Source organism: Protopterus annectens, chromosome 2.part2 (assembly GCF_019279795.1).
Source record: "Protopterus annectens isolate FY-2018-M chromosome 2.part2, PAN1.0, whole genome shotgun sequence".
NCBI lineage: Eukaryota > Metazoa > Chordata > Ceratodontiformes > Protopteridae > Protopterus > Protopterus annectens.
The window spans coordinates 505,560,829-505,579,427 of NC_056730.1; the positions used below are offsets into that span (position 1 = coordinate 505,560,829).

Below are 18,599 nucleotides of genomic sequence, written 5' to 3' on the forward strand. Positions count from 1 at the left end.
GGATGAGATTATACTAGCACAAAGGATTGTTGTGGGATAGTTATACCAGTCCAATATCCCAAAACCGATAAAGGCATTGTCAAACATGTTAAGGAACAACAGGTGGAAAGTGTTATGTACAGGTTATGGGATGAACATGCTCAGGAATTTAAAAGATCGCCTAAGGACATAAATGAGATCTTCATGGAGTACTATGTCAGATTATATATGGGGGTGGGGTTCTGACTCCCAGCTACAAGATGGAGATTAATCAGTTGTTGGAATACTTAAACCTAATTAAGTTAAATTAGCAAAGTGTGGGAGTGGTATTTGATGGCGGAGACATTAGATTAAGTAAGAGAAGCGATTAGTATGCAAAAGCAGAGTAAATCATCATGCCAGGATGGTCACCCCTTTCAGATTTGGAAGCTTTACTCTGAAGAAATAACAGGGTGTGGGTTAGGCTACTTAACAAAATACTGGACACAGGAGAGGTTCCAGACTTTTGGAAGAATGGCATAATAGAAGCATTGCCTAAGGAAGGGAGAGATTTGACTAAAATTTAATCTTACTGTCCCATAACAATTTTAAACCATGACTGTAAGGCATTTATATTATTGATAGTGAAAAGGTCAGCCCCTGGTGAGAGAGCTGGTACCTCTGAATCAATGTGGATTTGTTGAGGATAGTAGTATATTTAATGAACTTTTAAGATTAAATATGATAATACAGGATGCAGGTTTTACAGGGAAGGAAACTGCAATATTATCTCTTGATGCAGAAAAAAAATCAGTAGGGTACAGTGGGAATTCTTACACCCAATTTTGGTTAATAAACAAATTCCTCCATCATTTATAAAGTTGTTAAAAGGGATTTACCATGGTACTGAAGCACAAGTAAAGACAATGGAAAGTCTCTTAAGATCATTCTGCTTTACAAAGGGGACTAGACATGGATGTCCTTTGTCCCCATTTGACATGGATGTCCCCTGTCCTCAGTAGACATGGATGCCCCCACTAGACATGGATGTCCTCTGTCCAAACTTCTTTTTGCAATATACTTGGAAACTCTGGGCAAAATGTTGAGGGTTGGAAGGATTAGTAGGTGGGGAACCTAGGAGCATAATGTTGCATTATATGCAGAAGATATCATAGTTTCCTTAGCAAAACCTTTGGAGGATTTATGGTATCTGTTCCATACACTGAGGAGATTTGGTAGGCTTTCGGGATATAAGGTAAATAAGGACAACACTCAGGCATTGGGGATACATATCTCTAACTGATAGGAGATATCAGTTAGGTACCCAAAGATGTGTGTTGATGAAATTTAATTATTTGGAAGTAAGACTATGCCAAACATTAAAGTGCTCTAAGTGAAAATCATGTGAATATGCTCTGGTTAAATAGGGAAGTCAACTGGAAATATCTGATTCAATAAGATGTTACTGTTTTATTGTTTGATGGTTTTAATTGATTTATTGTATTGTATAAATAACATAATTCTTTATTGTGATAGCCCTTCCTATCAAGACTGTTTAGCCAAAGCCTAGAAGTGATTTTATAGCTGAATAAAGGAGAGTGTTTTATATTGTAGTTCTCACTTCTTTTCTTCCTGTTGTTGTTGAATATGTTCAGAATAAATTTAATACTAATCTTCAGAGATGGAGGTTGTTAGATCTGGAAATGGATCAAAGAGTGCAGGTACTGCAGAGGCACATTGTCCTGTATATCTTATATTAAGGACAGCCTTTTTGGTCACTTTCCAAGAAGAAAGTATATAGAAAATGAAAGAGCCAGATGATAAATTTTCTTTAGGCTGGTAACAGGCCTAGAGTTTGTTGTTACCAAAGCATATGGAAGGACTTGGTGTACTGGACCTAGACCAATATTACAAAACATTACAGATAGCTTTTTGGGAGAGATGTCAGCACTCGGCTTATATACCACAGTGGAAAGACATGTTAGTACTGAATTTTCCTTGGTTGATATCTCATGATTTTTTGAGGTTTTATGGGGTAGAAATGCACAAAAACTGGGACCCCCACTGCTAGATGAGGTAAGTTAGGAAGTACAGTCCTCCCTACCAATGAGGGAGAATAGATAGATGACTGATCTAATGTCAGCAGGTAGAAGATGGAGAAAACATAATACAGAGATTAAGTACTGAGAACAAATATGCAGAGGGGAAAGGCTGCTAACTTGGCAAGAGTGAGTTGATAAATTTCAGGTACCAAGTGGATGTTTCATGCAGCACCAGGTACTGAGGATGGAGGAAAAGAATACACTTTATGCTAAATACAACAGTGACAAATAGTCAGAGTTAGTAAAATGTTTCTTTGGAAATGAAGAGTAATAAAGGTCTGAATATGAGAGTTATAATAAAACTATAAAAGTTGTCACATGAAGAAAAGAGAGGCATAGTGAGTAAAATAGTGCAGATGTGGAATAAATATTTAGCAATAGAGTAGGAGCTAAAGGACTGGAAGCAAAAGTGCTATAGAGTATGGAAAGCCATCCAGGTGAGAAAGTTGAACATTTTTGCACAGAAGTGCTTTACACAAATATTTGTATACATTGGAGAGGTTACAGAGGATAGTTCCAAATGTGGAAGGAGGCTACAGGAGGTGTAAAGAGGGGGCACTAGGGGACTGGAGTCATGTTTTCTGGAGATGTAGGGCTTGGAACACTATAAGCAAGAGGTAGAAGAGACAGTGAGGGGTATCAATAAGAGCATTATGGGTTTAATGTAGGAAATTTTCCTTTGTGGGAATGTAGGAACAAGGTAAACAAATGGAGATAGACTGAGAATCATGTTAAAAGATTTACTGTTGTCTAAGGAGGCAGCAACAAGAAAATGGAAGTCAGATCAGAAAGTCACAGGGAATGAAGGAAGGATATTATTTTTGTGCCTTGGAGAGGAAAAGAAAAGTGTGCAAAGGGGGGGGAGGTTGGAGTGAAAAGGGAAGGTAGTGAATATATGGCAGTTTTGAGATGAATACCTGAGAGTAGGGTAAGAGGTGGAAAGAGAGTAAAACATGTTTCCAATTGTAACATTAGGCAGTGAGACTAGGAGAGGACCTGAAGAGTTCATAAGTTTGAACAAAGATAGACTAAAGGAAAGAGTAGAATCAGCCACTGGAAGGATAGGTTGGGAAGACATAAATAGTTGTTTTTTAAGGGGGAGAATTAATCAATGGGGGAATTTTTGAGATTAGTGGTATGGGAAACATTAACATGAATTACAAACTGTGACTTCTGGGCTTTGGGTGTGTGTGCTGTAAAACAGTAAAGGGAGATGGGATTAAGAGGGTTTACAGTTCTACGAGGGCCACCTGCCAGAAGAGTAAAGTGTACCATGCACGAGAATGGCACTGACAGTTATAATTAAGTGTTGCCCTATGTCAAATTAAATGAGTCTTTTTAGGAATAAACCAGCCTAGTTGTAATCTAAATTAAATATTTTTGATTTTAGGGAATATTGAAGTCATCCAATGCTATAGAATCCCGCAAATAACCTGTTATTGAGTTCCACATACATGGGCCATGGTCAGCAAATACCCAAACCCTAGAGGATTCAAGTCACACCACTGGAACAATTAACAATCCCTGTCACAAACAAATTACAATAAGATTGGCCTGTATGAAGTCGACAAGTCTTGCAGATAAGGAAACCAAGACCATGAAGGGTTAGGTAAACAATGATCAGAACTTTGTAGATGATACACTGCCTAACTGGAAACAAATTTGAATCCTGCAAAACTGATATAATGTGTTGGTGTTTAGAAATCCTTATAAGCAGCCTGGCAAAAAATGTACAAACTGGAGGTAAGCAATCTCTGAATTTGAAATTCACAGGTATAAAGCATTACAGTAGTTCAAATGGGAGGTCACTAGCGCATATGTCATATAAAGTACATCTGAAGATGGTATAAGGTGCTTCATGAGGGTGACTTTCCTTTACTGGAAAAAAAAGAGTATTTGACAGCTGCTGACATCTGGTCCTTTAGCATCATCTTGCCATCAGTACTCAGTCCCAAATCACAAACTTTTCACACAAACTCTAGTTTGTCCTCACTATAATGGATGTTGTAAGAAAAAACTGGTGGTAAGGGTTCCCTAAGCATGGCAAAATGACCGTAATAACTACCACAGAGGTGTTGAGATTTAGCCAGTTATCAACTGCCCAGGTATGGTAGACACAGACTCCCAAGAGAAAGAATAATGAAGTGTTATCAGTATAACAAAGGTACTGTAAACCTCTCCTTCAAACAACATATCGCAAAGGAGGCACGTAGTTGATGAATAGCAGCAGGTTGAATATGGGGTTTTGTAGAATACTACAAGCATAAGAAGTAAAGGAGTTAAACCCTGAAGCTACTCTCTGGTGACATATAAGGATGGGATAAATGAGGCACCAGCTCTGGGTGTCTATTTGAAAAGGGCACTAAAAGTTTAAAAAAAATACAACTTATGAGCTGTAATTTACTTAATCTGTTTGACAGCTGTGAATAAGTGACGGCAGCTTGTAAACTGTAAAATTATGCTTTTAAACATTTGACAGTTGAGAAACTGTCAGTTAGAAGTAACCATTGAGACTATATGTAGATACTGAGGGATGCCAATGAGTGCACTGCCCAGGATACCAAATTTCATTGCTTGTGGTCTGCTGCTAAATGCATTTGTTCAGAAAGGTAGGAGGCTACTACTTATCTATCTATCTATCTATCTATCTATCTATCTATCTATCTATCTATCTATCTATATCTGTTTAATCCAAGACTATACCTGCGATGCCATTGCAGTGTCCCAAATAGTTCAATAAGATAGAATGGTCTACCATTTGAAAACCACATTAGAGCTCAGCTAGTACTGGAATAGAGTAGTATCAGGTCATTAACAGCCCTAATAAGGGTCACATCAGTGCTGTGTCTTGGTCCAAAAATGGACTGAGATAAATTGCTGGTGTTGCTATATTTTATATAATATTCCAGCTTTGGACATACTACGTTTTCTAGAACCTTGCCAACAAAGGGGATGTTTGAGATAGATCAATAATTATTCAAGACATCATAGTCAAATCCTAGTTTTGAATGACAATAATCATATATCCAAACAAGTGAGAACTAGCCTGGATGAACAGGAATCCATCGCACAAGTAGTAATACACATACTGTAAATACTAGAGATAAAACCAGCTTAAATGAGTAAAGAAAACTCACTCCAAATGAACAATGGGATCAACTCACAAGACAACTGTCACATCCCTTATGAGTACCTGTTGAGACCCCTGATTGGATCAGGACAAACCTGGTGGCAAAATATCAAGAAGCCAATTCACATTATAGATTTTATTTTATGGATAAAATCTTCCAAGTCATAAGATAGGCTGGAATGTTTAGCCTTCCCACCACCCAGAAGAGTACAGCTGGTTGGTTAGCCACTGAAGAGATCTCCAAGACAAATGCTCAGGCTTCTTCCACAAGATCTGAGCCTAATATAGTGAAAAGTGATTATTCAGTGCAAGTTTGTCCTTGAACAAATCAAAGTGGTACCATTTTACCTTGATTCTTTTGTCAGTGCTCCTGAGATCACAAGGCTCAAATCAAACAGCTTTTCCTGTGGAACCAGGCTGGCTGACGATACACTACATGGAACAAATACATTAAACAATGAAGTAATGGCTATATTATAGATCCTGCCAACTCATCTGGACTAGTGGCAGTACCATCATGAAGCAGAAAAAAAGCAAGTTCACCATGTTAAGCTTTGAAGGGTGACATCCAATAATTTATGGAAGGTAGGAAGCTGAGTACTGAAGTTAAATGTTAGTGTGTAAGAATCTAAAATATCTTCAGGACAGAGTTAAAATCAAAAAAGACCAGAACCACAAATATAAGAAGCAGCTGATTACTTCACAGAAGGTAGCTTGAGCTACGTGTCACTTTATAAACACTTCCAAACTCTGTAGTGTTACTGGAACTATAATGCTATACACAGAAACAAATGTAGGCGAGTCCAGCGCCAGCAAATGACAAGAATGGTTCACAACAGCAGAAAATCCATAAGCTGCCAGGTTGATGGAAACACCTCTGGTAGCTAGCTTAAAAGAGAAGATCAGCTGCTTTACATTCCAGAAATTGATGCAAAACTCATCAAGCTTAGATTTTGTTAAGGTAAAGTGTTAAAACAAAGCACATATTCATATAGCATACATTCTTGAAAATAAACAGAAATGGAGCATTTGTTCAAGTTGCAAAAATGATAAAGCATATATGCTTGGGATGATGGAAGTCAGCCTCAGCTGAATAATGCAAGCTTACAGTTGTTATAAGAAATTCATCTTGATAATACTTAATCCGCCATCTGTGCCAGTCTGTAATATTCTTATCAAGACACTTACATTCAATCTGTAGAAACACTTTCCTTTGCCAGCATCAAAATGTATAATATCAGTGCACCTGTGTCACTGGAAAAATACTGGTAAACATTTTAATGCATACAGTTATTTATGTACCTTAAAATTCATTTTTCATTCACTTTTATTTAAAGCCGTGTACCTAATGGCAACACTGTGAGCCGTGGTGGTACAGGGGTTGCATTGTTGCCTCACAGCAAGAGGTTCTCCCGTTCGATTATCAGCTAGTGTGCGGGGAGTGCCTTCTGTGTGGAGTCTGCATGTCCTCCCCGCGGTCGAGTGGCCTCCGAAAGACATGCGTAAATGGGCGTGCCTTCACTGAAGGTTGGGCATCGGGCTGGCAACTCAGCACCGTAAAAATCTACTGCCAATTATTAGCGGACCGAAGTTCTGCTGTGGCGACCCCTTACCGGGAAAAGCCGAAAAGACAAACAAAACCTAATGGAAACACTCTCAGTTCTTTTCAATACAGTATCAGATGGTTTTACAACTATATAAATGTCTCTGAATTTCAAGTTGTAGTGACTTTCCTCCCATTTTATCAGTCTCAGAGGTCACAGGATTTCTTCTAATTTTGTCTTTTCCAGGAATGAGAGAACTTTCTACATATGCACAGTCAGCACACTTTGTAAAAGAATGTTTTGTTATACACTCAGTAGATTCTCTTTGTAAGCAGCATGTAGTAAGTATACATTTCCTTTCAACTCTGTACTTAACACAGTCACTTTCTTAAAATGTTTCTTCACTATTACTTTCACACGCTGGCTGTACATGTCCAGTTTTACTACAAGTATGAACATTTTCTTGCTTGAGATTAGCCATGTACTTTTTCCCATGGCATCTGTAGCAGGCATTAGCTTTTTTTTTGTTTTCTTTTACTCTGAAAGCATACCCTTTACATAACTTTTTTTTACTCAGTTTCATCCCAGAACAGTCTGAATTACTTAAAAAAATCTCATATATTTTTTGTCTTTTCCATAGTTAAAACACATTTTAAGGTATTTTTCATTGTGAAAATGTCCTTTTGATAACATATTTTTTGTATGTTATTGTTATTCATCATATTTACAAACTTGCCTCAAATACCTGTCATAATGCCTCTTCATAATTATAATCCTTGGCACATTTTCTCAATTTCTGTACGAACTCAGTCATAGACTCAGTAAGCTTTCCTTTATGTGACTAACAGTAGTCTTTCATTTCTTGATTCCAAAAAAAGTGTTATGTGTCCAGGAAAAAAGTCAAACTCTTTGATTGTTCAAAAGTTTTAATAAATAAATAACATAAATTCGAGTAGCAATCTGAAGAGCTCAGGACACATAGAATAGCTTCTGTTAAGCAAAAGTACAGAATACAAATGGACGTGTCTGGTCTCATCAAGCTGTACAGAGTAAACTGTTTGTCTATTAGTAAGTTTTAAAGTGTATATCTACACAGCATTATCTAGTGACATAACTTATGAATACACAAGATATTATGATTAAAATTGCTAGTGATAGGTGACTTTTAGTTCTTTTTTATGAACAAGGAACATCTTCATTGAATTATCACTTATGACATAGGCAATCATACATTTACATAAATGAAAACAAACCCTATTGACATATTTTCAGTTGCAAATATTATACATCTCTTATAATCTGTACAGTCACTGTCAGTCAAACATTACATAGCTCATTCAGTTCCTGCCTTCCCTTTAACCTCACTTCTCCTCCAAAACATTATTCTGCATGTATTGTTTCTACAATTACCATTTGTTTCTATGTAATTTGCCCCTACTCTTTTCTAAAGGTCCCACTTCCGGTTCTTTTATCTCTGTTACTATATTCACTACTCCTACTACAGTTGATTTAGGCTTTGATCTCCATTTTCTAGTAATCTTTTGGTTTTTTGTTTTTTCTTGGCAGCCACCAAAATTAAACTCAGCAAGGCCTTATTATGTCTAGGCAATTCCAATTCTGTATCACAGCTCAAAAAATAATTTCCTTAGTTACACCAAATTGTTCACCCAATATTTCTAATAGAGTAGTCTGCAGGGAATTTTTACAGTCTATCAACTCATTACACTCCCAAAAATATGTTCCCAATTATCTCTTTCTTCCCTATCATACCTCCAACATTTGTAATCCACCTGAAGAAAGATTCTTTGGAGTCTGCTTGGTGTATAAAATATCTATATAAATACTTCCAAACAAATATCTTACATTTTCTAGGCTTTGTTGCCTATATGGGAGGCATATATATATCTTCCCATTGCTTCTTTGTGAGTTGCTTATCCAGTCTCTTTTCCCAATCATTTCTAACCTCCTCTGATTGATCCTTATTGATATCATGCAATATTTTATATGTCCTACTAATTATCCCTTTGTAATACCAGCTTCTACTCTAGATTGTACTAAAAACTCGAGCAGTGCTGGTCTTTGGCTTAGGATCCCCTTATTTCTTTCTCATTGTCTATATTCTGATATCAGTCCTTGATAGGGAAGTGACTTATAGTTTTTGAGCTATTATTATTTTGCAATTTTGCAGGTAAAAGGTGAGTTATAGTCGCTGAGTGATTTGTTTTATTACTTAGTGTCTTTATTGGGTTACTAAGTGTGGAGCTTAATAAGCTTTATTCTAACGTTTTGAACTCATGTTTGCCACATTTACATGTAGCATTGTTTATTATTTACTGTTCTATGCACCATAAATCTCATGTAAGGGCCAGCATTATGGTTACAATAAAGGTGAAAAATGTCTTTATAGCCAGCTTATTCATATAATTGCCAAATAACAGAATTACAGTATAATGACTTGGTTTCTCTGTACTGAGATCATATAGATAATATACCCTTTTCTATGTTTGTTCTGAACCCAGATACTCCCTAACCAAAGATTCACACTACTGAAAGTGGATTCAGATGGCGCCTATGGGAAAAAAGTAGATGAATTTGAAAAAGTGGCAGAAGCTTCAGCTAACATTCCTGAGCTCCTTGTGGCTCTGGTAGAAATTTCAGGTGGGCTATAACTTATACAAATATTGCTGTAATCTCCTTTGTCAAGCATGGTCCATATGAAGTAAGTAAATAGATATTGTATAGTAGTTATAGTAAGATTCACTGACACTTACCATATTGATTGACCAGTTCATTAACTTCTGATTGTAAAAAATAACTTGTTACCCCCAGTTATACTGGGGCAGCTAGCCCCCCCAAGGCCGCATGCAAAATGCCTTCTTCAGTTTTTCATAATATAACATAACATATTCAGGGCCACACAACCTTGGGGAACATTTGTAAATTTCAACAAAAGGGTCCTTGAAACTGGTTGAACTTGATGAACCATGCATACCCTGTACAGATCTACAGCTCAAATAAGAATTTGATGATGTCATGGAAAACTGAAACATCAAATTGGACAGAACATACATAAAACTTACAGAACAGTTTGAGTAGTATATATATATATATATATATATATATATATATATATATATATATATATATATATATATATATGTGTGTGTGTGTGTGTGTGTGTGTGTGTCTATATATATATATATATATATATATATATATATATATATATATATATATATATATATATATATATGGGTCTAGGACACATGCTCGACTAGCATATGTCCGAATTACAAAACATTGAACACACATACACGAAAGCGCTTAACATCGAAAAGCGCTTCTGTGTATGTGTAGTTCAAAAAAAAAATTTACGTTTCTGCAGGGGAGCTTCACCCCCCCCCTGCACCCCCCACACCTCCCCCTACTTTATTATTCTCACTCCGACATCACACTACAGTGGGGAAAAGGGAAGTTTCCCTTACCCATACTGTAGTCCGATCTATGAAACAGGCACACATACACAGAAGTGCTTGTCGATGTTAAGTGCTTTCGTGTATGCGTGTTCAATGTTTTGTGATTCGGACATATGCTAGTCAAGCATGTGTCCGGATCCCATATATATATATATATATATATATATATATATATATATATATATATATATATATATATATATATATACATACACACACACACACACACATATATATATATATATATATATATATATATATATATATATATATAAGTCCCCTTCGAATGGTTGACATTTCACAATGTCGAGATTCATATGGCTGAGATCATATGATCGACATTTGAAATGTCGACCATGGGGAACCAGCATTTCCCTACAGTGCAGAATGGAAAGATTTCCACTTCCACACTGTAGTGCGATCTTGGAGTTGGTACATTTAAGTTCCGGGCAGTGTGGTTGGCGGAGCCCCCCCATGGGGGTTGCAGGGGGGCAAAGCCCCCCTGATGGTCTCGGCGAATATATATATATATATATATATATATATATATATATATATATATATATATATATATATATATATATGGTGGCAGCCGCAGTGGTGCAGCGGTTAGCGTTGCTGCCTCACAACAAGAGGTTCTCCAGTTTGATCCTCGGCTGGGGTGCCTTCTGTGTAGAGTCTGCATGTCCTCCCAATGGTCGCGTGGGTTTCCTGTGGGTGCTTCAGTTTCCTCCCACATCCCAAAGATATGTTGTAGGTGGATTGGACACTCTAAATTGGCTCTAGGCATCAGTGCATGCCTTCTCTGGAAGGTTGGGCGCTGGGCTTGCAGCTCAAAACCATAAGACTCCACTGCCAATCATGAGCAGACAAGGTGATCCGCTGTGGTGACCCCTAACCAGGAAAAGCTGAAAGAAGAAGATATATATATGAAAACATGAATAGTAAAGCATTCATAACATATTTCAAACAATATTTTTGAAGGTTTAAGACTGTACAAACTTAATAGAAAAAACTTAATATAGAGAACAAACATACCACATATGATGACAGAAGAAATGCTACAGAGATGTTACAGATCTTGGCCACAGAAGACTACTGGCAGTAGGAATGATAGATGCCCTATACTTTTAGCAAGATGCTAGTAACTAAGTAACACTGTATCTTTGTTAAGATAGATATAGCAGCTATGCAAGCAATAATTCCTGACAGGGTCAGCATTATTGGGGAAATACTGGATTGCCCTAGGATGCTATGAAGCCCAATCCCACAGACAGACTATCTCTTCATCAAGGTCTGTTATTTCCTCTATAATACCAACCCTGGAGGGCATTATTGTACTTAGAAAATGGGCTGTTGATCAAATTGCTTTGTAATTATTTTATTAATATTGTATACATTTTTTAATATTTTTGTTGTAAAATAATTCTTCTGCCTAATGTTTAACACTGGTTGTAGGATATGTAATTGTTGCTGATGGATGCATTTTATATCTGAAATATGTATATATACGTTATGTAAGTAGTTAATGTCTACAAACACACACACGCACACACACACAAATGCACACGCGCATGCACACACACACACACACACACACACACACACACACACACACACACACACACACACACACACACACTGTTACACTTAATACACATATTCAGTCATATGCACGAAACTGCCTTACTTTTGTTTTATTTTCCCTTGCTTGATAAACACAACTTTTTAAGTCAAGGCTAACATAGGGAAATAAAATGACAAGCACTTCTAACTGTGCTGCATTTAATATTAATTTGCAGTCATTTTCTTTAGTTTTATTTTATATACTTATTTAGGCCTTTTATGTCTGCTAAATGTCCACCTTGAGTGAGTGTAAACAATATGGCTGCAATTTTATTTTCTTTCATTTGGGCTTCACAGTAACTTAATATGTTGCCATGAAATTGCAGACTTATTGCAGGGCTCTCCTTGTAACCCAATGGTGAATGTCTGTTCTTCAGTATGGTATCGTAGGGCTGACTCATCCATTTTCTAATGCCTATTAAAGTGAATCATGATATTCCACAGTTTATGAAGGATGCATGTGATAGAAGTGGTGAAGTACAGCATCTTGAAAATACCATAAATGAGAGCAGGAATGCTACATACTTCTTGGCTTTAGAAGGGCTTGGCATACTTAATAGTTTAAGTACCGATTTCATAGTCTTAACATAATATTAATGAATAATGATAACAACTGTGAAGACTACCTAACTTACACAGTATGCAAATAGCAAGGAACAAAAAGAGCAGTAGAAAGCATTGTAATCTGAAACCTCCAAGTAACCAATTAACAGTTAAACCTCAGTCTATTAAAATGGATGCCTGACAACAACACATAGGTATTATACAATGACTGTCCATTACTACTCCAAAATGTGCATGCTGATTGGCCAGCATGCCCATTGTAAATCCGACAATATACCAAAGGAAAAGGTTCGGTCGTCCGGACTTTTTTCCCGTTGGTATATTGTCCAAGTTTTAATTTTTTTATTAAAAAAAAATAAAGCTGTAGTCCCGACTCCCACATACCAGAAAGACAGCATGAAGAAAATAGAAGGAAAATCAGGTCCGGTATTTAAAATTAAATACACATAACTGACTTCCCTTGTATTTTCTTCAAGCTGTCTTTCTTATATGTGCGGAGTTGGGAGTGCAGCTCTCCTACCCCTAAATTGCCACAAACCAATATTTAAAAAAAAAAGAAATTACAGAAAAACTGAGCAACGGAGATCTTCTTTTCTCCATTGTATACTTTCCTGAGCACTGATGTACTGGGTATGTGTGGGAACGCAAGTTCCTAACGCATGCTCAGTACATCAGCAATGGCAAAGCAGAGCTGTCCAGCGGCAGAAGAACAGCACGGTGCTGTTATACAAGGACATTATTTAAGAAAAGTAAGTATTTTTTTTTCTTAAATAATGTCATTGTATAACAGCAATAACTCACTTCTGGGTGTGGGTAATGCTGGATTTACCCACGGTTGTCTTTGATTGGTCACTCGGGCTTCGCTCTCGTGACCAAACCACACCAACCATGGGTAAATCCAGCATTACCCACACCCAGGCATGGGTTATTGTTTAAATAATCTCCCTGACCTCCTAAAGTAATTATACAAAAGCTTTCCAATTACTTTTAAACAATGCAGCTGATTAAAGTTTTTTTCATCTCTCATATTAGCTTATTGCTCTGTTCACTTGTTAATGTACTGTTTGTTGAGAAATATCTTGGTATTTCCAATATCATTATTTTTCTATGGCTGCCATAAACAAGGTCAAGGCAATGAGCAGATAAAAAAGTCTAAAAATACCTTAAAGACCGATACACAATCTCTTTTTTTTTCTTTTTTTACACAAGAATGGGAAATTAATTGGATTTTGTCTAATGTGTACAATGTTATTGTTTTTTGCTTTCTGTATTATTCCCTTCTTCCCTAGTCAACAATTTTCTCCCCCCTTTTCATCCTTTGTTGATCTTTGCTCCTTTCTTTCTCATTTTTTTCAAAATGCGCTAAACTGCTTTAAATGAAAAGGGCAAAACATATGATGGGTTTTCACAATAAAATTTACAACTGTAGAAGCCTGAAATTGAGAAGGTTAGGTTACTGTTAATTATACAATGACTGGCCATTAATATTCAAAAATGAGCATGCTGAATGGCCAGCCCAACCAGTATGCTCATTGTAAATCCAAGAATATACTAACAGAAAATGGTCCGATCGCCCAGACTTTTTCCCATTAGTATATCTCCTATTTTTTTTTACTTTTCTTTTTTTTTTTTTTGCCCCCCAAGAAGAAAACAGAAGACCTGAAATGAACGAGGAAGACAGTGCAGACAAAAATAAGAAGATGATCAAGTACGTTTCGCAAAATTAAAGAAACTTACCTGATAATCCTTTTATTTTGTCTGTACATAAAAAGTCTCCTGATTTCTTTTTTTAGTTTCAATTAAAAAAAAAAAAGGCAACAGAGATCTTCCTTTCTCCGTTGCTACCTCTGCACAGCACTGATGTACTGTGTAAGCGTGGGAACACAAGTCCCATACGCATGTGCAGTAAATCAGAAAAAGCCCCAGGGTACAGGAAAACCAGTGAAGGGCAGCACAGAGGCATTATACAAAGACATTATTTAAGAAAAGTAAGTATTTTTTTCTTAAATAATGTCATTCTATAATAGCAATAACTCACAGCTGGGTGTGGGCAATGCTGGATTTACCCACAGTTGGCTTTGTTTGGTCACTCGTGCTTTGCAGCATTACCCACATCCAGCCGTGGGTTATTGCTTAAACAGCACACGATGGTTCTCCATCTGCACAATTTACTAAAGGCATTCCATAAGCAGATAAATATGCAAATGGGTATTACTAGAATCTTCACCTTGAAAGCAATCAGCTTTACTCAACTGAAAGTCATCCATTCAGACATTTATTTTATAACAGTCTGATGAGAAAAGCTCCTAATATTCTAAACATTTAGCCACATCACAGATGCATTTTAAATATTTAAGAACAGTTCCACACATATATATATATATATATATATACTCAACATTCTGCAGTTTTGATACAGATGAATAAACTATCATTAAATGAAAGAGTGACTGGTACAGACATTAATGCTTAGCAGCTGTAGCAGGCAATAAAAATGTAACAGTGAAAGAAATGTCCACACTCTCCTTCCAAAGATGGCACTGTGGACGCATGTTTGAAGTAACATTTTATGCAAGTAATCACTGACTTCCTACAAATTCACATTAGTTGAAAACTCAGTGGTGACACAGGATGGTTGGATGAGAGTTTAGTGCAGTCTATTTTTGAGTTTTTACTTTGTACATACTTTATAGTTGGTGACAGTGGATGTATGAACTAGAATCAATGGACTGTGTGAAATGGACTCTTTGGAATTATTTTTGAAAACAGATAGATCTGTGGAAGAAGATATCTATTTGATAAGTTCATGAACATGCTTATCCTACACAACTCTTGGACATTACAGACATAAACCCATAATTAAGTAAGATGTATCATCCAGCCAGAACATCACCTCCCATTTAAACCTAGGTGGATGCCAACGCCATGCAGACAATTGTGTATGCCCTAGTCCTCTCAAACCACCTCTAACATAAGGACAGCTTTCCTACACAGTCTACAGTGAATACATAAACCCATAACTAAGAACGGCATAGCATCCTGCCAGAAGACCACCTCCCATTTAAATTTAGGTGGATGCCAGTGCCATGCAGAGAACTGTGTATACCCTAGTCCTCTCAAACCACCCCTACCATAAGGACAGCTTTCCTACACAGTCTACAGTTAATGTATGTGCTTAAATGTATGCTGTCAACATCCTGTTTTGTCATCTCATTATTTTTACTGTTTCAATAATTATTTTTATTTTATTTTATATTACAGACTATTCCCTGCACAGGGCAGCATAAGGTAGTTCCTTGGATGTAGCCCCAAGAGTTGATTAGTCTCCATTACTTTTAGTTAATTAAGACTCCTTATTTAGTTATCTGCCTAATTTTGTACTATCTAGCCTTACCTAATCCAGTTTATCCTCCCCTTTCCAAGAACCCATACCCACTATCCAATTAATATGAAATTTAAACTGACATGATAAACCATAGCAACTGACAACAATACCATTGTAGATCTAATGATACATTGACTAGACATTTCAATTTCTTTGTAAACTATATTCAGAAACTGTAATTTCATATTGGTCCCTCTATTTATTTACACCGAAATGTATGATGATGTAATGTCTCTCTACTTATGTTTAATCTTTTGTTTCTTACTGATTTGGTAAAAACTCATTGTGTATTATTTACACTCAGTAATCCATTAATTAGCCTTTGTATAGCCAATTGTCCAAACTGTCCTTAGCTACTTTTCTAACTTCTTTGTCCTATGTCTACTACTGATATATTGTATTTCTATATGTTCAGTGTGGAGCTTTTCTCCCTGGGCCTCTGCTGAAAAAGGACATGTGTCCAGTCAGATTTCCCAGATAAACAAGTGTAAAATAAAATAAAATAAATACAAAATAAAAGTCATACCAAAACCATATACTAGATACCTATAGTGACAACTTTTAAGTAAGAGAATCGCCTTTCACTGAAGTATTTCTGCTGTCCCATTTCTTTTTTTTTTTCTTTTTTGCTTTCAAAACATTAGACCAAACAATTAGCCAAGGTAAAGACTATTTTTGTCTAGTTCTACCTACTACTTTTACATAAAAATGTAGATTTTTCTGCACAGGAAGATCTGAGAAAGACAAATCTTAATGATAGTTTTTCTTATCTAAGTACACTTCTATGACCAGGTGCTTTCCACTCCGTCCCCCCTTGCTTAACTCAGGCTCAATCTGCTTCCATACCTTTCTTCCAATTCCCACCCCCCATGTCTATATTTATATTGCATAACTCCTCCCTCCTTATAAATTCCAACCTTTCTGATATCCAATAAAATTTCATCTTACATAAACACACCCACTTAACTGACATACACACCTTAAGAGTATTAATCTAGCCTACCCTATATAACTCCCACTTCTGCTAGTCCCTCCTCTCTTTAAGCCCTCCCAATTTTTCTCTTTGCTCTAATTTTTCTTTTTTATCTTTCCTTTTTCCCTCTGAGCTTACAATCCAACTAATATCATGTACTTTACTTCCCAAAATATATATCTATAGTCTAGAAGACATACAATCCTGGATTACAAATACTATAAAAAAATGAAACCATCAGTCTATGTGATGACAGCATTAACTGGCAGAACCTTACCTCTAAATTCCCATCCTCTTGCAGAAATCTATTTAACCTTACCCAACTCATTACCACTCCCACTAGATTTACCAACAACAACAGTCAGAGCTCCATCTTTGACTGGATTCTAGTTTCTTACCCCAGTAAATTCATTAACGCAGGTACCCTACCTGATACATTAAGTGACCATCTCCCTGCCTTTGTCTTTTGAACAATCTCTCACCCTCTTAAAGAACATCACTGCAAAACTATTCAGAATATGACCAACTTCGACCAACATTCATTTATCAACATACTAAATGACATAAACTGGACTGTCCACAGAACACTACCTCCTAGATGAAGCAGTCAACTACTTTAATACAAAGTTTCTGGATATTCTCAACTGTCTTGCACCCCTTTGCAGAAAGAGACTTGCACCTTGGCTATACAAAGCAATGAAAGAATTAATGAGAAACAGAGATAGACTCTGGAAACTATGGCTCATGTGCAAATCCTCCTCAGACCTAATAAAGTTTAGGCAGCTATATAACCAGACATAAAATCTTTAACAAAAGACAAATGAGACCACTATCTAACATTACGATCTAATCATAACAAAATTCCCAAAAATTCTGGTCTTCTATTACATCAGTTCTCAATCCCGATAAAAAAGTAATCCCAATCCACTTCCTGTTAAAACTTCAGCACAAATTGCCAGCCTCTTCAATAATCACTTCATTAAATGTATACTGAATATCACTTCAAATACACCATCTCTTCCCCTTCTCTCATACCTTACTTCACCCAACTTAATGCTATCCCAACCCACCCCCAAACACTCTATACATCCTTCTTTCCCGCTTGACTCACCCTCAGCCCCTCACACCACTTCTCCTTACACTTCTCATGTTTTCTATCTACAGCCTGTCTCTACTTATATTTATAAAGAGGCTACTTCTCAAACTTAAATCCCGTTCTAACTCTCCAGGCAAACTTCCTGTAGAATATCTCAAAATCGCAGCAGAAGCCATTGCATATCCAATAACCATCCTCATTAACAGATCTGTCATAGTAGCTTACATCCCAGGTGTCTGGAAAAATCATTTATTATTCCACTACACAAAGGTGGCAACTCCACTGAAATTTCCACCTACCATCCTAATGCCTTATTGTTACCCATCTCAAAACCTCTCAAAAAATGTATTCACTCACAGTTCCTCCACCATGTCCTTAAGAATCAACACCTTACTTCCACACAAAATGGGTTTACACCAGGACACAATACTGACATAGCTTTACTATCCTTATGGGCACAGTTAACAAAGCATCTTACTCAGGCAAGTTTATCTATTCCTTATTTCTCAACCTGTCTAAGGCTTTTCACACTGGTCCTCAACCTCGTCTATTACAGAAGCTCAGTGGCCTAGGTGTATCCCCACCTTCTACCTGGTGGTTCGCTAGCTACCTATCCAACAGACAGCAGGCAGTCAAATGACAAGACTTTCTTTCCACATACCAACACACCACAGCTGGTGTCACCAAGGCTCTATACTTGGCACCCTCTTATTCAAAATTTTTATAAATGACTTACATACCTCCT

The 18,599-nt window shown here is 36.7% G+C and overlaps 1 protein-coding gene across 1 annotated transcript in view; it reads left to right on the forward strand.

Annotated features, from left to right (window-relative positions):
• The window catches only part of LOC122795682 (endoplasmic reticulum resident protein 29-like), a 196,010-nt gene that overhangs the window by 29,170 nt on the left and 148,241 nt on the right, over window positions 1-18,599 (forward strand). The window contains exon 2 of the mRNA XM_044063973.1: window positions 9,254-9,392. Coding sequence (XP_043919908.1) covers window positions 9,254-9,392 — 139 coding nt within the window. The remainder of the gene's footprint in view (window positions 1-9,253; window positions 9,393-18,599) is intronic.